The sequence below is a fragment of the Drosophila novamexicana genome, unplaced genomic scaffold (genome assembly GCF_003285875.2).
Source record: "Drosophila novamexicana strain 15010-1031.04,08,12 unplaced genomic scaffold, DnovRS2.1 tig00001270-arrow-arrow-pilon, whole genome shotgun sequence".
NCBI lineage: Eukaryota > Metazoa > Arthropoda > Insecta > Diptera > Drosophilidae > Drosophila > Drosophila novamexicana.
In genome coordinates, this window is record NW_020824847.1 from 1,142,562 (window position 1) to 1,162,449 (window position 19,888).

Genomic DNA, 19,888 nt, shown 5'->3' on the forward strand with positions numbered 1-19,888 from the left:
TATTTAATTTTTTTTCTTTATTTTCTTTCTTCAAAGTGAAAAACAAGTTTTATTTTTATTTTCTTTTTTGTTAACATATTTTTTTATATTGTTTCGGTTTTTTTTCCTTCATTCATTTTACAAACTGTGGCCCAATGTTATTAAGTTTTTACATGTATTTGATAAAAACAAACAACAAAAAAAAAAAGAACGAGAGAGAAACTTGTGCTATTATTATTTATTAATGTCTGTGTGTAATTGTATCACGAACACTATTATTATTATTATTATTGCTATTATTATTATTATTATTGCTATTATTATTATTACTATGAGCATATTATTAAAGCAGTTATTGTGACCGCAAGCCAGGCAAAATAAAAATAAATAAAAAATTATAAATAAAACAAGTTGAAAAAAAAAAAAAAAAAAACTATTGTTGAAGCTTGATTCTACGCGAATTTGTTGTGCAAAAAAAAGAAGATATTTATATATAAAAAAAAATAAATAAAAAACGTTGTTCTTAAAAAAAAACACTTACAAATATAGTACTTATGAAAGCAAATCAAATTTATATACGAACATAATGAAAAAAAAAAAAAACAACATTTTGATAAAATGCCTTCTGAATGGAAAGAGTATATATATATATACAACTATGTATATATATATATTTATTTCAAATTCACCAAAATGTACTTAGGACTTATGATTAGAGACAAGAGACAGAGTTAGAGCAAATCGTTGGCATGGAGCAAAGTTAGGGAAAAACAATGAACTTTTTACTAGACTAGCGTTAATAGAGAAATCAAAAAGTTGCTAATAAACACCTATACATATATATTATATTGACTTGGAAAACAAATTCTTGAAACAATTCACATTGTACTTATACAATATAGTTATATACACACACACACATATGTTTTGGCATAAAAAAAATTAATAAAAAATAATTTTAAAAAATTAATATTTTTAGCCAATTTAAATGCAAATTTTGCAGCACTTGTGCACAGCATTTTAGTTGATATATATTTTTAATATAATTATATAATGTATTTGGTTTTGTGTTGATTTTTTCCCGCCCTGCCTGCCCATGAGCACAAACAGTATTTTGATAACCTCAAGTGCATATTATTAAATACATACATTTGTATACCAATCACTAAATGCAAATAAAAGCGAAAGTATAACGAAAACTTCTTTGCAGCAAAATAAATGCGTTGTTTTCTTTGTGCCTATCGCAAGAGAAAACAATTGGCGGCATATTCGATTTTAGCGCCCTTTTGATTGCGGATCAGCGTACAGATTTCAATTTAGTTAACAGCGTAATCGTTACTCATTTTGCGTTTGCATTGCTCCGTTTTGCGCTTGCGTTGCGCTGTACACGGCGCTGTTAATGTTAGCAGGCCATGTTAGCCCTACGTTGGGCTGCGTTGCGTTGTTTTCGTCGTTTTGTTTACATACCAAGCCCCAAAATTAACATTCAATTGGCATATACATATTTTTTTTGTTATTTTTGGCAGACAACGTGCGTTTAAATGTTAAGTTACAATGCTCGCGCACTAGTCCAAGTATTAAGCATTGCCTAAGTGTTGTGTATTTGTGTGCATGTCCACATGTTTGATTGAATAAGAAAATCAGCTGCAAGCAAACGCATGCGATTTGTTTTCATATATTTGTTTGTTATTTTTTGTGAACTACGGCGTCAATCAATCATCAACCGTAATTTGTATTGCTGTAAGCAAAGGATCCGATTTGTGCATGCGTCATTGCAACTATGTAATTTGTTTTGTGATTCACATTCCGCATTCCGAGCAAAACAAACACGAAAAAATACCGTTACACTGTAAGCGTGTCGCTGTGCGAGAGGGTGTCTAAGTGCTTTCGGCGGAGTACATGTGTATACATACATGTACGTACATGTGTACGTGCCGTGCGAATCCTTTTGCTCAGCTTTCGCACTGACGCCTCGCATGTGTGTGTGTGTGTGTGTGTGCTTGTTTGTGTGCCGCTCTTTGAAACACGAAATGATAGCGAAAGCAATAAACTGGGCAGGCGAAGAAATCGAGTAAAAATATGCTCGGTCTAAATTAATTCGAAATTGCAATCAATTGCCACAAATCGGGGCTCGTTCGGTGTGTTGGGTTGGACATGACACATGTCTGCTAAAAACTAATCGACCCCGCCCTCACCCTTGCCAGTCGGTGACAACAAGTGATAAAAAACAACTGCACACTGCAGCCCAACTTGCAATTGTAAATAACAAACACACACACACACGCATGTGAACACACGCACACACATACATACTTGTGAAAAAGAACGGAACACGCCCAAAGCTATAGCCATAAAGTGTTGCCTACAAGAAAGACTCCTCAACAACGCCCATTAACAGAAACAACAATAACAATAGCAGCAGCAGCAGCAGCAGAGGCAACAGACAGTGTTGCCAAGTGGCGCAAAGTGTAACAATAAGTCGAATAAACGTAACGTCCTTGGTAACGGCAAACGTCAAAACTGGAACAGGCATAAAAAGAACAATAAGCAAAAGGACGGCAGCGACATACAGCGAAAAAAAAAGCCCAAGGTGTGGTGGAAAAAATATGGGTAAGTGGGTTGTTTAACATTTGACAAATTTGCATGAGTGTAGTTAAATGTGGCTACCTGTGCCTGTGCCTGTGTGTGTGTGTGTATGTATTTGTGTGTGGTGACAATTGTCACAGTAGCAATTGACATTTGAATGGGTTAGATACAAAACGCCAAGAGCGCTAGTAAGTGAGAGAGCGAAAGAGTGAGAGAGCGCAAGCGAGTAAGAAATAGCAAGCAAGCGCGTGAGCGCAAGCCGCTGAGAGCGCGAGAGAGCGTGCCAGTGGCATGTCCTGTTATTTTATTTCATTTGTTTTTTTGTCGCTGCTTTTTATGTGTGTGTGTGTGAGAGAGTGTGGGGCGAACATAATGTCAGCTAAATAGGCTTAAAAGGATACTGCAAATGAGAATTGCAGTTTTCCTGTGCGCTATTGTAATTTCTTCGGCATTTACGCTTGTCTTTTTTTTATACATGTTGTTGCCTTTTATAACTGTCGTCTGCAGGCGCCGTTCGTTTTATGCGCGCTCTCTTCTCTTCCAGTGTGTGTCTGTGTTTTGGTGTGAGTGTGTGTCGGCATGGCCAAAGCGTCCGTCAGCGTTTTGGGCCCTCGGCAGTGAACTTTTTAGCGCGTGGCTGCCAGGAAGGGCCGCAAGCACAGGCAAAAGCCCAGCCGCCTGCAACGCATCCAACACGAAACACGCCTCGCTGCGCTCTGCGGTTCGTGTCTGTGTGCGCGTGTGTGTGTCTGTTTGTTTATTTGTGTGTGTGCGCCCCTTTAGCATCTATTGTGAACAATATTAACTAAAAGCGGACGCGTTGTTGTTTTTTTTGTTGCAGCCGCAGCAGCGTCAACATCGCCAACGACAACAACAACCACAGCAGCAGCAGCAGCAGCAGCAACAACAACGACAGCAGCAGCAGCAGCGGCAGTAGCAGCGGCAACAACCGACGCAGTGGGCGGCAGCGGGGGCATCGATACGGGCAACGGCATCGAGATGCTGAAGGCATTATACGATTTCCAGGCGGTTTATCCGAAAACAATCAGCTTCGATGAGGGCGAATATTTTATACTCTATCAGACGTCCGCACGTCAGCGTAACTGGTGGCAGGTGGTCAGCATGAAGGGCAACATTGGCTTTGTGCCATCCAATTACGTAATGAAGATAAAGGTAATGTGTCGCCTGCCTGCCTGCCTCCTGGCAAAATGGAATCTAATCAAGTTCGTTCACAGGTGGAACATGACTTTCTGATCAGCTTTCTCAACTCTTCGATTGAGTCGCTGGAGAAGTGCACTGAGCCAGAGATAAATGGCATCATGTCCAAGGAGGACCTGCTCGACAGGCTGCGCGAGAAGAAGCACACCATGGAGCGGCTCTATGCGGTCTGTTGGCTAGCTACTTAAATTATGTAATCAACAATATAGACATTTTACGTTTAATTTGAACAGGAGAGCTCGGAGCGTGATGGTGACTCATCCTTGTCCTATTCGCACAGCTACAGCGAGAAGCAGCAGCAGCTGAGCGGCAGCCACAGCCATTCGCACCGGCACGCGCACACGCATCCGCATCAACAGAAATCGCAACAGAATAGTCCGCCTGCCATGCAACGACTGGACATGAGCAAGAAGAGCATGTCCAGCCCGGCGGTGGGCGTTAGTGTGCCACAGCAATCGATGCCGGAGTCGCCCAGCATGGGCAGCATGCATCAGTTGCCGAGCAGCAGCTGCACCATACAGACGCCACAGCAGCAGCAGCAGCAGCCGCTGCCGGCGCCTCCATTGGTCGCCAGCACGTCGGCAGCAGCAGCTGCTGCAACGCAAACGCAAAAGGTGTCCGCGTCCGTGTCGGATGTGGCGCAGGACAACAGCATCACCTCAGAGCCGTCGGAGACGACAACAACAACAACGACCACCAGCGAGGATGTGGTCACCACCTACAAGGAGACCAGCCAGCTGAGTGCCAGCAACGGAGCCACATCAACAGCTGCTGCTGCTGCGGCCGTCCTAACGGCAGCCGCAACAACAGCAGCATCTGCAGCAGGCACAGCTGGGCAGGCGCACAACGGCAGCAGCGGCGGCGGCGAGCCGCTCAGCCTGAGCCTTAGCCAGGGCGCGGACAGTGCGCCCGACAAGTCCGAGGCGAGCGATGACGGCTGCAATGGCTGTGCGGACAATAGCCAAGCGCTGGACGAGAGCATTGAGAGCGCATCGCTGTCGCATCGGCACGGCGTCAATTTGGCGGCGGGCGTCAGCAATGGGCGTGGCGGGCTTAAGGTTGAATCATCGGATGTGTATCAGATTGTGGATGCCTTGCGTCGCAATACGAATCTCAGCTTTGATTTGTCCTGCGAGGCATTGCGCGTGGTCCTTACCAGCTTGGAGCAGCTATACAATGGCGCCATCAATCCGTATCTGGAGGCCGTAGCCGTGCATGTCACCGGCAAGGTGGCCACGCCCAAGGAGCTGCTGGGCATTACGCACGACTCAAAGCGACTGCAATATTTGTTTGCCCAGCTGGCCGACTGCAAAAACGATACGGAACAGCGCACCTGGATGCTGTACGAGGACGAGGAGGACATCATACAGTTTCTCGAGGAGCTCGTCGAGATACTGGTGAGTAAGAAAATTGACTAAACGTTCGCAGAATTCAATGCGAATTGTTCTTCAAAGGCAGAGGATCAGATATGATTAGGAATAAGTGTGCATCTTGTGGTATTGACGCTATGCTTATGTATGAAGCAGATAGAAAGAGACATCTTCGATCCCATAATATATATTGATATGTATCTCCCTCTGCTTGGGATTATGTAAGCTGTTAAAGGCCTTGAGCTGGGCATATAGCGTCTCGCTGACAGATCGATTGCATTCAAACGATATATATCGATTTCCAGCTTCGATTTTATGTGCATTTCGTGGAGTGACAAAATATGATATGTTCTTATATAAAGCGCATTTCACGCTCGAAACTTCTAGCATTGCGCCAAAATCGATTAATATCGATTTCAGTCCGGATATTTAGGCATAAACAGTTTGTAGATAGTTATATAGTTATATATATATATATATAAATATCGGTGACTTTTGCCACATTTGATTGCCATCTTTTGTCCTTGCAGAATAACGCGGATGAGAACATCAGCTGCTACGAGATGTCGTGCGATCAATATCAGATGTTCATCAATCTGGTGCAATACTATCAGATGGAGACGCGTTGGTCCATCAAAAAACTCTTGCTTAAGACTTTCACAGCTGCCTGCCACTTGGATCACATCATTGTTGACATACTGCTAACCTCGGTGCTGCCATTGGAGATTGTGAGTGTGCATTAACCCGGCATTTGCTTGGCAACAGATTGATTGGCATTTAACATTTCAGGTGGAGGATATGAAGACGCACTTTGCCAATTTGGATCGCTTTAAGCAGCTGGTGAAAATGTTAACCATCATCTTCTCGCTGGGCCAGCCCATGCCGGTCAATCATCAGGGTGCGTTATTCCTAGCTTAAAGCTATATAGATTTAAGATTTGTAGCTCGATATGGATAGATATTTGGGTAGATATTCGTAATTCTCTGTGCCTAATCACAAACCTAAACATGTCTAAATTGAGCCTTTTTGTTTGGCGACGATGTTTTGTGAACTTTTTACCTTTATAGTTCTATAAAAAGGTGACCTCAATTTTACCACCTCACTACCAATTGTTAATGCTTAGCAATAATTGCATATTTGTGTGCGCGCCGCTTTTAATCGATTTCTATTGATTTTGTAATTATATAGTTTTCTTTCACGAGCCTAAACGACAAACTTTGTCAATGTGTCCAAACCGATTTCTAGTTCCCACAACGAAATCGCATTAGACTGAGCTTCAGACAAATGAATTAATCATATGCTATATATACCGACAGGCCTTACCCAGTCATAAATCGAAAATCATTGCAATACGTATTTGTTCTTGAACAAGGAAGGGCTTTGAAAGTGAGCCTGAAGCCGGAATAACTTTGTTTTTGAGATCCTTTGTATCGCATTTCAAATTCTGTGAGCTTTGTTAAATGAATTTTCACAAAGATCTGAGAAAATATTTATATGCTCATTTTCCATGAATTTTCCACACTTTTGGGTGGAATTAAAAAATATATATACATGTCGTCAAGTCTAAAATCCTTTTTTAGTAGAACTTAGACTTTGAATATTTATTGCATATATCATAATATTATAGCTCATGGGAACAACATATCTGAAATGGGTTTTTAACATTATTGAACAACATTGTTTAAGCGTTTTACAACACTATTTGTTGAACATCAAGTTGGCCGGGCATTTATTTTTTGCCGACAGTTTTGACTCTCGTCTCCAGCTATAAAATATTTCATTTGTGATTTGATCTCAGTCGAGTTGAGAGCAAAACTGAAAAATCCAATTTTTCTTAAAGAAAAGAAGAAGAAAAGAAAAAAAAAAACAAAGAAAAGCTAAAAGTTTTTCCCGTAGAGAATTGAATAAGTGAGTTTGTGTTTAGTTTTCTTGTAACGAAGAAATTGAGTGCTTGTTTTTTATTTCTCGTAAATGATTAAACACAAGGTGCTTACCTAAAATGAATCCAACTGAGAATCCATCCGTTAACCCATCCGTGAATCCATCTGTGGATCCGTCCGTTAATCCCATCGTGGACCTAACCGTTGATACAACCGTGGACCCGTCCGTTGACCCAACCACAAATCCGAATGTGAAAGAAGCCACAGCTGACAAAAGGAAGCTGGAGGAGCTTAAGAAGAAGCAGAAGCTGCCCAAAATGGACAACGTTTCGACTGTCCACGCCCAGGCAGTCCAGACCATGGAGGACGGCGAGAGTGACACCGACACCAGCTCCGATACCACGGGCACCCCGACCAGCGAGTCCCACTCGGAGGGCGAGCAGGACGAGGATGACGACGAAGAGGACGAGGAGGAGGAAACATAAATTCGAGTCTTAAAGAAGATTAAGTAACGGAGCGTCGCTGCGGCTTGAGGACACGCAATACGCATCGCCATCTGCTCCTGTACCGGCTGACCTTCCAGAAGAAATACAAAAACCAACCAAAATAAACACAAATAAATCGATATGCAACGCGATTACAAACATTTTCTTTTCATAAACTAAATCCATTAAAAATGGGTAAAAACTGAAGTTTGCATGCTTAAAAGTTGGAGGTCGGCTTGAAAACTGAGTCCGTCCGTCTGTATGAGCGTTGATTCCGGAAACTGCCAAGGGCCAGACTTATAAATGTGTCTATATGCTCTATATACTCTATATACTCTAGATATTCTAGATACTCTAGATACTCTAGATACTCTATACACTCTATAAGGAACCAAATTAACAAAGAACTTCCAACCGAGTGTGGAACAAATGGAACAGAAATCTTCTAGTCGGGCATGTCCGACTAGGACACCATTTGCTTGTTTCTATTGAGATTGTCTGTAAATGTGGCTCAAAGATTTTCCAAGCTAGTTGCCAGATATTTGAACAGCTTTCTGCTGTGTTTGATTAGATTAAAAATTAGTTAAAAGAATTCGTTTTTTTAAGTAAGTTAAGAAAAGCCAATTTGAATGTTATAAATTGTTTATACTCTTTATATCCTTGCAGATTATTTGGGCGTGCATTTTGCCAGCTTTCTGCTGGAAATTGTTGAGGGCAACAATCCGGAGCTGCTGGTCGATATGGTAATTGCCCTCATACTTGCCTTCAATCAACAATTTGGTGAGCATACGGTCAATGTGATCATTGAGGCCATGCAAAATCTGCCCACGGCCAAGGTGTTCACCGAGAAGCTATTGCTGCTGCTCAATCGCGAAGGTAAGTGATTCCTTCCACATGCCTCGCTAATGCTATGGTATACTAAATTCTCTTCAATTTCCGACAGATGATCCGACGCGTCTGCTGAAGCATCATAATCAGCATATGAACACGGTGCTGCGCATGTTTATTGACATATTCAGCCATCCGGATACGGCCGGCATGTTTTATACTAATGACATTAAGGTGCTAATTGATATTGTGGTGCGTCAGCTGTCCGATTTGGATGCAGGCAGTGCGGTACGTTAAATCTATTTACCTAGAAAACAGAAGCATCCTATCAGCTGGAAGGTACAGACGGGCCATCGCCAAGTGAGGGAAGCTACAGTTTGTATGATAGGCATCAAAGATAATGTAGATATATATGTATTAGTGTGCTTTGCGTGACTAGCAACTGGCAGGTTGAAGATTCAAACTCTCAGCAGCTATTTTCAGTCATGTTTGTTAATCATACTCGAAAAGGTTTTTGGCCTAACTGTCTGACTAATTGATTGTTAATTGAAGCTTCCTTTCAAGCGGGTTCAAATTCAGCGTGGTGGCACACTGCGCACGAAGTTAAAGGCTCAAAGTACGGCAAAGACAAAATCTTTGGCCCAAATTCAAATGGGAAATGTGAGAAATGTTCTTTTATCTTCAATTAAAACCAGTTTTCTTTGGGCGCAATAGAGGCGAGACAGTGTATATGAAAGGGAGTAGTAAAGAGTTTCTTAATAGAGCAGGAAATATGGGCCTCTTGAAAGTGCTGGACACAAGACGAGATACTTTTTGACGTTTCTTACAATGTTGTTTGCAATTTGTGAAATTAATGTGTAAGATGGGGGAAGGACATATGAATTCGACTAACATCTCTTTCTCTCTCTCTCTCTCTCTCTGTCTCTTTTTGTTGGCAGACACGCCCTTGCTATTTGGAGCTGTGCCGTCGCATCTTGCGCAACACAAATTATCAGGAGCATCAGCATCGCAAGCATGATCTGATGAAGATCTTTACGCGCATCTTTTGCGAGGAGACCGAATGCAGCGCATCCGATCAGCAGCTGGTGCGCGAGATAGCCAACGAATTTCCCCAGTTGTTTAAGGCATAAGCAAAACGAAAGCAAAAAGACAAACCACACGCACTCAAAATTAAACCAAGTAAAATTATGTAAAGCGTTGCTAGTGAGGCTAAACAAAGTGAGCCAACGACAATTTTCAAATTTCGAATTTTTATAGGTTCTAGATCTGGGCATTAGCATTCTATAACATTTCGAACTGCATTTCTGACAACTGACAACTGACGCGAACATTTATTTATTCTTATTATACAAATTGATCTGTTTTTTTTTGTTTTTTCTATTAAATAATTAACTAAATCTGTTTTGGATAGCCAAGTTCCATTTTGCGGCATTTTGTAGCGTATCTTATGAGACAGCCAACTATTTGCATATGAAAAATCATATATGTTGTGCTTGTGCGCAATCTTTATAGAGAGCTAGACACACACTAGCTAATAGTTGCTCTAGAGTATATCATAAATAATATTATAATAATATACAACATACAACATTTACATTTAAGTCGGGGTATAAAAAGCAAATGAAGCCAAAGCTAACATTTATCACAATGCTGTTTGGATAGTTATAGAAGAACCATATATGTTGTTTAGGCAATATGCAAAATGCAGGCATTTTTCAGTTTTAACTATTTTAGTGCATAATACAAATACACACAAACATGCATATATACATATATGCATATATGTATTTTTTAGAGATTAACAACCAAATTTATAGAACGAACAAGACACAAATTTTACATCAAAATTTATAGTTAAAAAGTTAAAACAAATGGCAAGCAACAAAAACAAAAATGAAGAAATTATAGAAAAAATTAACAACAAATTATAAACTCACTATGAAAATGATATTTAATGCAAAATATGAAATGTTAATTGCAATCAATAATGAATATGAGAAATGATATTTAATCAAATCAAATCGAAGTGCGAAACTAATGTTAAATTTGTTTATATAATCTATGAGAAACAAATCCACAAAAAAAAAAGAAAATCTAAACCCAAAATCGACGACTGTTGTTAAAGCTCAGCATAAACAGCGAACATAAAGAAAACATAAGAAAATCAATAATAACAATAATATTAAACAAAAAAGCAAATAGAAAATTATACAAATTTGTTGACACACACACTTATTCGCAAGCCCCCCCTCGCTCTCTCTCTCTCTTTCTAACTCTCTCTCTTTCTCCCTCTCTTTTACCAATGAAAACGCACTTTGGCCAAGTGAAATTTTAAATGTGTTTTTAATCAAAACTTGTTTATTTGTAAGACGTTTCAAATTGGTAACAAAGTTGATAAAACTATTAAGTTTATTGTTAAACAAAAAGAAAAGAAAACATATAAAAAAAAAAACGAAACATTGTTGAATTGAATTAAGTAACAGGAATGTACAAAATACAAATGAATTATTAATAACACGATTAACAGAGGACAACAAAACTAGCTAAATGCAATTAATAAGCCGCACATTTAAATCAAATCTCTCTACAAAGATTCGTATTCAAAACAAATAACAAATTATAATTCAAATTTATGCAAATGTGCCACAATTTTCAACTCTCTCGATTCAAATAACAACAGCAACAACAATAACAGAAATAAAATTTTAAAAGTTGGCAAACAATTTGCAACTTTGTTAATTTGCTCAGTTTTAAACAAGGAGAACACACACACACACACACACACACACACACGCATATTAAATAGTTATTGATGAAATGAAGACAATTCAAAAAGGCAACGCAGCAAAAGGCATTGAAAATGTAACAAACAATGAAATTGCAATAATTATAAAGAGTAAACAAAATATAATAACAAATAAAAATATAAACTTTCAAAAAATCAACTTGCAACTAAGCTTGTCATGAAATGTGCAACACATCGAGGAAGCACTCTGAGAAAACCTAAAGTATGTCTATACATATATATATATATATTCTTGATCAACAGCCAAGCATCTCTTTCCATTGCAGGCAGTGCATATATTGGAATCGTTCGGATTGGACACATGGTAACTAAGCATCCTTTGAGAACCAAGTTCTTGGAAAAATTGTTCTATTATACCCTTGTAGAGCGTATTACTATCAATCATGAAATGACTGATTGACTGATTGACTGCTTGACTGATTGATTGATGATCAACGCACAGCCCAAAACCTTAGAGCTAGGAAGCTGGCATTTGCACTGCAGTGTGTTTACCCTCCAAACGGCCTCAAACTCATTTTCAAAGATCTTTCAGGGAATTTATTTAAATCCGGGTTAGTATCCGCTATTATCCTTTATAGACAAAGGTCGAAATTTGCCACTCCCATAACTCGGTGAAAACTTCACCGATTTTCACAAGGCTTGGCTTTTTGTTCATGGTTTGGCTTCTAGATAAAGTTTGCATCAGAAACTGGCAACAAAATATTTGATCAAAATTCTAGGTACGCTCACATATTCTTTATAGACATAGGTCGAAATTTCAAGTCCCCATAGCTTCGTCAAATCTCATTCGATTTTCACGAGCCTCAGCTTTTTGTTCATGGTTTGGCTTCTAGATCAATTTGGCATCTGGTAGTTTATTCTTGTTTATTTAAAGATGTATATTGAAATAGCTCGCGTTTCTTTCATTGGCAGACTCTGCTATCGACTCTGGGCTTCACTCGAAGCTGTAACTTGTTGAGAATTACAAGCCTCAAGCAGAAATTTGGCTCAAACGTAGATAATCCAATGCAAATAAAACAATTGTTAAACAATTTTCGTTTGCTCAACACATGGATAATTAGAGTTTATTTTGCGATTTACGAGTATAGGTTTTGAGTGGTTTCTGTGCTTATAGAATACCTGTGCCTAACATGGACACCTTTAAGTAGTATTATGTAAGTATATTATCATATGTGCTTCTTGTATGTTGTCTTTACAGGCATGACATACATAGGTATAATAGTAACAATAGCCAAATAAGTTGAACGAATACATATATCATATATATAGATATATATAGTAATACGGTATAGATATTGAGTAATATTGTTATAGTGTCGATTGCTAGTCGAATCTTGACAATTGGATATATTCTGTTGACAATACGATCCCAAACAACAGCAACATTTAACTTTAGTATAAGATCGCTAAGTTAGCGTAGTTATATATGTATATATTATGATGCATATATGTATGTTTAATATGGGGGTTAGTAGTTCACGTACATTCATTTTGGGCCGCTTAACAAATGGTTACAACTGTCGCTGTGCCTAATTTCCTTTAAGGAACACAAAGCTTAACGAATTTTCTTTTAGTTTTTCAATTTTCCATAGCGGCGATTCACATCTTCCTTGCTAGTAGGGTAGTCCTTAAAAGTGTTGTTCCAAAAGGAAAAAAAAAGTAGCTGCTGCTGCGAGTCGCTGAAAAAGTGTGACCAAGTATTAGGATTAACTTTTAGTAGACTCCTCGACTCACCTTGTTGAAGTCGCGGCCGCCGCATCGAGGACGCGGCGCCTCCGGCTCGGCTCCAGGTTGGAGGACAACTGTCGGGCGTGTGGAACACAAGCGTCCGCTTTTATAGGAACGATTCGGCTGGGTCCCATTTGCGTCGCTGGTGGAGACAATTTTACGCCCCGATGCGCATCTAACCCAATTCATTTATTTAGCGCTTGTCCAACACTGAGCCAACATATTGTTCAATTGCGCCCTAATTCGATTTTGATTGCAAGCGCGCTTATCGCACTTGTGCACACGGCCTAGGCGCAGCGGCGGGCTCAGAGCCCTGCCTGCCCGGCATATATAGCTCTGACGTCACACGCCTCGACTTTATTCCGTTCCAGTGGTTAGTATATCAAATATTGCGGCATATATAGCTATATACATAATATATATTAAAATAATATATAGGTTCCTGAGTGTGTTCGACTGGAAAGCTTGGTCTAGAGTACTTTAATCTAAACATAAATATACACACGACTTGCACAACTTTTGCTAATGGTTTCTATACCAGGAATCCATTTACTTAACTGCCGAGAGAAGGGTATATTGGACTTGCGCAAAGGTATGCAACAGGCAAGAAGCGACTTACTCAGCTAACTCATCCTGCTTACACAATCTTGTTGAATATCATTTTCAGATTGGATTTATGCATGTATGCATGTATGATGCATGTTTATATGTATGTAAGTGTGTATGTATGGATGTATGTACGTACGTACGTATGTATGTATGTATGTATGTATGTATGTATGTATGTATGTATGTATGTGTGTGTGTATGTATGTATGTATGTATGTATGTATGTATGTATGTATGTATGTATGTATGTATGTATGTATGTATGTATGCATATATGTACATATGTATGTATGTATGTATGTATGTATGTATGTGTGTATGTATGTATGTATGTATGTATGTACGTATGTATGTATGTATGTATGTACGTATGTATGTATGTATGTATTTATGTATGTATGTATGTATGTATGCATATATGTACATATGTATGTATGTATGTATGTATGTATGTATGTATGTATGTATGTATGTATGTATGTATGTATGTATGTATGTATGTATGTGTGTATGTATGTATGTATGTATGTGTGTATGTATGTATGTCAGTAAGTGTGTATATATGTGTGTATGTATGTGTGAATTTATGTATGTATTCATGTATGTATGTCTGTATGTATTCATATTTGTATGTATGTATGTTTGTATGTATGCATGTATTTATGTATGTATGTATTTATGTATGTGTGTATGTATGTATGTGTGTAAGTGTGTACGTATGTACTTATTAATGTATGTATATATATATATATATATATATATATATATATATATATATATATATATATATATATGTATGTGTGTGTGTATGTAGGTAGGTGTGCATTTAGTTGTGTATGTATGTGTGCATGCATAAGTATGTATGTATGCAAGTTCACATCTAGCTGCTGTTGAAACTAAAAAAAGAACGCCCTGCTACGCGATTCTCATAAACTCAAGTAAGGCTTCACTTTAAGTAGAGGAGGCGGCTGCTGTAATACAGGAGGTGCAACTCAGGAGGAGGCGGCTTTCATATAGGAGGAGGCGGCTTCAACTATAGACGAGGCGGCGGCTTGAGCTAAGGAGGCGGCTTGAGCTAAGGAGGCGGCAGTGGCAGGAGGAGACGGCTTCAAATATGAAGTTTTAAAAAAGCGTATTCTTAGCTAATGCCCTACTACGCGATTCTCATAAACTCAAGTAAGGCTTCACTTTAAGTAGAGGAGGCGGCTGCTGTAATACAGGAGGTGCAACTCAGGAGGAGGCGGTTTCAACTATAGACGAGGCGGCGGCTTGAGCTAAGGAGGCGGCAGTGGCAGGAGGAGACGGCTTCAAATATGGAGTTTAAAAAAAGCGTATTCTTAGCTAATGCCCTACTACGCGATTCTCATAAACTCAAGTAAGGCTTTCCTTAAATAAGAGGAGGCGGCTGCAACTAAGGAGAAGGAGGACGCTTAAATATTGAAGGAAACGGTGGCTTGAACAATGGAAGAGGCGGCTTCTGCTTATCTCTTCTTTCAGTGTTGTGTTTATATGAAAGTTCGTCTTCCGCCTACTGAAAGTCGATGATAAAGGAATCGTGCGTGTGGATTTACAGGTAAGTACGCAATTCCAAATATATATTTTATTAAATACGAATTTATATTTTATATATATGTATAGGGCCAATATAGTTATTGTTATTATTTATAGATAGATTTTATTTTTAAAGCCTATAAATTCTAGATAAAATATAACCCCTAAGAAGCATTGAAACAGACAGACGAACTGAAGGGCTTGGCCCACCTACTCGACTTTTGATGGTGATCAAGAATATATACATTATGGGGTCGCAGATGACTCCTTCTATACGTTACATATTTCACAAAATATATATATATATTGATTCCCATACTAGTTAACTCTTGGGGAATTAGAAATTATATAAAGGAAAGTTGAGCGGATGTGTTTTTCACAGACACATAAGTGAAAATCTGGAACTTTGTATACTGTATATACGTCCGCTCAACTTTCCATTAAATTATTTCTATTTGCCCAGGAATCAAGTGGTATGGGAATCAATGGACTACCCTACACTGTCATCAGTGACGTCACAGGCTCAGTTGGTCTAACTGAATTTCATTCATAAAATGCTTAGATTGAAAACAGCCCTCACACATTAGAACCACTTGAGCGGAGTTGGTGCTGAAGTCGTTCGCCTTGGCCAAAGCGCAGTGGTGCACATGTGCGATAAGCGAAATTGAATCAGTCAACGGGAAATTGAGGTTCATTTGGAATACTGCGTCTCGAGCGCTGCGTGGGCGTTGCCGTGCAGAGTCCTGGCCTAAGCTTTTGGTATAAATAGACGGCAAGGCAACTGGATAAGTCATTCGAGCTTCGAGGCTTGCTGAAGTAACGGCTACCACAGAGACCACATCAATCCCGAGACCGGTGCCGATAACCGTAGCTGTAAGACGCCTTCGCTTGGGAGTAACTACAAGGCCAGGATGGCAGCTAACCCACAACGGCTCAGGCTTAACTTTCTTGTGCTCCTTCTCCAACTGGGCAGCTTGGACTTTGCCCAGGCCAACAACCAGGCATGCAGCACTCGTCAGCAGCAGTGTCCTCTACAGCCACTGCATCGATTGATGGAAGATCGCCGAAGCGAGATGGATGAATACGACGAACATCTTGTTTATAGACAACCAAGTGAGCGCATCGAAAAGCTTGAGGATCGCAGCAGACAAGACAATCTGCAGACTGAAGGTTCTTATCGGCGAGAGGAGAACGAGCTGTCACGACGGGAGGAGCGTGTACAGTTGGATGCTCGTGATGACCGTCGAAAGGAATTTCAACGGGAGGAACGCACAAATCTCCGAAGAGAAGAACGCGCCGATTTTCGCCAAGAAGAACGTGAAGTTCTCCGAAGAGAAGATCGCGCTGATTTTCGCCAAGATCGTGAAGATCTCCGAAGAAAAGAACGCTCCGATTTTCGCCAAGAAGAACGTGAAGATCTCCAAAGAGAAGAACGCGCCGATTTTCGTCAAGAAGAACGTGAAGACCTCCGAAGAGAAGATCGCGCCGATTTTCATCAAGAAGAACGTGAAGACCTCCGAAGAGAAGATCGCGCCGATTTTCATCAAGAAGAACGGGAACATCTCAGAAGAGAAGATCGCGCCGATTTTGCCCGAGAAGAACGCAATGATCTCCGTAGAGAAGAACACGCCGATTTTCGTCAAGAGCGCGAAGATCTCCGAAGAGAAGAACGCGCCGATTTTCGTCAAGAAGAACGCGGGGATCTACGAAGAGAAGAACGTACCGATTCTCGTCAAGAAGAACGCGAAGCTCTGCGAAGAGATGAACGAGCCGATTTTCGTCAAGTAGAGCGCGATGATATCCGAAGACAAGATCGAAGCAATCTTCGTCAAGAAGTACGAGATGCATCCCGACGACAAGAGCGCGAAGATGAATTTGGTCGACGTGAGGAGCTTGATGATCGTAAAGTACAATATGAAAGCCGGCGTGAGGAACGAGATGTATCTCAAAGACAAGAGCGTGAATATGGGCAATTAAATCGACAAAATGAAAGTTCTTTCCGCCTAGTGCGAGAAGATCTTCAACAGTTAGAAACTCGAGTTGCACAAAGAAACGATCGATCCCTGCGGGAGGAGCGCGAGGCTAATCAACAGATGGACCGCGATGATCGTCGCCGTGAGAAAAGGGTTGGACGTGTCGATACAGAGCGTATGGAAAGGCGAGTGAGTCGGGAGGAGATGCGACGAGTGGAGACTGACCCGATTCGCCAAGAAATTGAACGCCGTGAGAGTAATACCATTGACCTGAAAGTACGACGTACAGATATCTCTCGAAGTGAGGATCCCCGAAAGGAGCAAACCGACGATTTTACACGGCAGGACAGAGTTGAACGTTTGAATACAGAACGTATGGAAAGGCGAGTAAGTCGAGAGGATATGCGGCAGTCGGAACATGATGTAACGCACAGGCAGGATCGGGAAAATCGTGAGCGTAATGTCAACGACATGGAACGCATCCATCTCTCTCGACGTGAAGAACGTGATGATCGCCGTCGGGAGAAGCAAGAAGGTTTTCGACGGGAGGAACGTAATGACCTCCTACGTGAAGAACGAGATGTTTTCCGACGTGAGGAACGAGATGTATTTCGAAGACAGAAGCGAGATGAACGCGATCATGTAAATACTGAGCAACTGGAAAGGCGAATGGATCGAGACGGTATGCGACGGAAGGAAACCGAACTGACGCGAAGGCAGGAAAGAGAAAACAGGTTGGATTCTCGCTATGGTGATGAAATTAATCGGGTTGAAGTTCGAAGGGAAAAGCTATCTCGCCGTGAGGAACGAGACGATCTACGACGTGAGGAACGAGCTGTCTTGTCTCGAAGACAAGATCGTGAAGATAGTGATACTATTCGTCATACTATTTACACAGAAGTGCGGCGAGATGATTTCTCTCCACGTGAGGAGCGTGATGATCGCCGACGGGAGGAACACGACGATCTCCGACACACAAGCCGAGGGCAAGAGCGTGTGGATGTGGAGCAACATGAGGTGCGAGTAAATCGAAGAGAGAATGTGCTGACACGACGACAGGAACGAGATGAGCTCAATAGGTTCGATACTCGTAGCCGTTTAGACATACGACAAGAACAGCTTTCCCGACGTGAAGAACGTGATGATCACAGACGAGAGGATGGAGACGCTAACCGACAGGTGGAACAAGAGGAACGTGTCGACGCGGAACGCACGGAAAGGCGTGTGAGTCGTGAAGCCATGCGACGAATGAAGGACGACCTAGCAGAAACACAGGAACAGGAAAATCGGGAGCGTAATGCAAAGGACATCGAAGCACGGCGCGGCGATCTCTCCCGTCGTGAGCAGCGCGATGATCGCCGACAGGATGAGCGCGACCATCTCCGACGTGAGGAGCGTGACAACCTTCTACGAAGGGAACGTGTGGATGCGGAGCGCATAGAGAGGCGAGATAATCGAGAGGAGAAATATATGACACGAAGGCAGGAACGAGTCAATCGTCAGCCCAATGCCAATGACGAGCAAACCCGGCGCAACCATCTTCGACGCGAAGAGCGTGAAATATCGGAAAGACAAGAGCGGGACGCCGATCTCTCTCGCCAGGGAGGACGCGCTGATCTGCGTCAAAATAGTCTCAACCGAGAACAACGCGTTAGCCTCCGACAAGAGGTGCGTGATAAGCTTATTAGTCGTGAAAATCTGGAAGACAGCAGGCTGAGTGCCCAACGACGACAGGAACGAGACCTTTCTGAACTGTATCTAAAAAAGAATCGGGAAAACAAGAAGCCTAGCATCTGGATAAGCAACAACTACACCAAGCAAGGACTCTTGATAACTGGCCAAGCGCTGATATTGCTAGTGCTGTATTCCAAGTTGACCAGCCATAAGGGACAGCATCTTGGGTAAGCATTCGAGGTCTTACTTACTGATAGAATACTAACATCATTTGTCTTGCTATGCAGAAACCGGCTGGCTGAACATATCCAGGGCTTTCTGCATCCCGTGGAATGTTAAGATACTAAACGAAGGCTTTACGATAAACCTGATATACTGAAACGCATAAAGTACCTAGGCACCCTATGTCCCCCAATACCGTACAACCTAATGAGCAACGAGTTTAAGGCCGAGAGTGGATCTGAGATGTATCTGTAAACGCATTGTACAATTTATTCCAACTGTTACTGAAACTGTAATCTACACTGAACTACAAACAAATATAAGTTATACATAGTTGAGCATATGCAAAGCGAGGAATCTGTTTCAATTTGCCTGCCAGATTTCGCCACCAACCAATGCTCGTTGCCCAAAACCACATCTAATTGGAGCACCGGAGCCCATTGGAGCACAGTCCCTGAAGTCGCCTGCAGCGACAGGCCACTGCAATTGTCCACTTGGCATATTTGGGCACATGCCCGGACCCGGACCCGGCTCCGGCATACCATGCATACGGTATGCGACTACAACTACGAGTATTACCCACTTAAGAGTTAGGAGCCAACCCCCCCCCCTCACATACACACACACACAAACAGAAGGCCGAACTGGAAAATTATTATTGCGATTTTCCATGTCGGTTGCCTTCATCCTTGTGCGCCTTTTGTATGCCAGACAGTATCGTTGTTGATAAATTTCGCACATATTAGATGCTGGAATGGTCCATACATCTTTCGCTCTTCAAAGGATTTCCCCAAGGGTGCCTGACTGACTGCTCGACTGCCTGGCTGCCTGGCTGGCTGGCTGGCATCGTTCCGACAAGCAGCCAGTAAGCCATTCCTAATCAGTGGAACCAGCACAAAATTTTACACAATTTTCTTCTATTGGGGATTATTTCGCATGGTAAATGTGTGTACAGTCAACTTATGGCCAAGCACAGTGT

The 19,888-nt window shown here is 41.3% G+C and overlaps 2 protein-coding genes across 4 annotated transcripts; both read left to right on the top strand.

Annotated features, from left to right (window-relative positions):
* Positions 1–3,478: 3,478 nt before the first annotated feature.
* On the top strand, positions 3,479–10,231 carry LOC115766858 (NCK-interacting protein with SH3 domain). Of its 3 annotated transcripts, XM_030710916.1 has the most exons (8): positions 3,479–3,738; positions 3,801–3,950; positions 4,017–5,180; positions 5,684–5,881; positions 5,943–6,051; positions 8,185–8,394; positions 8,462–8,634; positions 9,285–10,231. In XM_030710916.1, the coding sequence occupies exons 1-8, from the start codon at positions 3,565–3,567 to the stop codon at positions 9,474–9,476; spliced, it is 2,370 nt and encodes a 789-aa protein (XP_030566776.1). In that variant the 5' UTR covers positions 3,479–3,564; the 3' UTR covers positions 9,477–10,231. The 3 variants fall into 3 exon arrangements, 2 of the variants coding, with proteins under 2 accessions (XP_030566776.1, XP_030566777.1); XR_004018338.1 differs by lacking the exons at positions 8,462–8,634; positions 9,285–10,231 and adding an exon at positions 6,781–7,061 and having other exon boundaries at positions 8,185–8,263; XM_030710917.1 differs by lacking the exons at positions 8,185–8,394; positions 8,462–8,634; positions 9,285–10,231 and adding an exon at positions 6,470–6,567.
* A 5,248-nt stretch (positions 10,232–15,479) lies between these two features.
* Positions 15,480–19,243, top strand: LOC115766876 (trichohyalin). The gene is made up of 2 exons (XM_030710942.1): positions 15,480–18,914; positions 18,975–19,243. The coding sequence occupies exons 1-2, from the start codon at positions 15,952–15,954 to the stop codon at positions 19,024–19,026; spliced, it is 3,015 nt and encodes a 1,004-aa protein (XP_030566802.1). The 5' UTR covers positions 15,480–15,951; the 3' UTR covers positions 19,027–19,243.
* Positions 19,244–19,888: the final 645 nt, after the last annotated feature.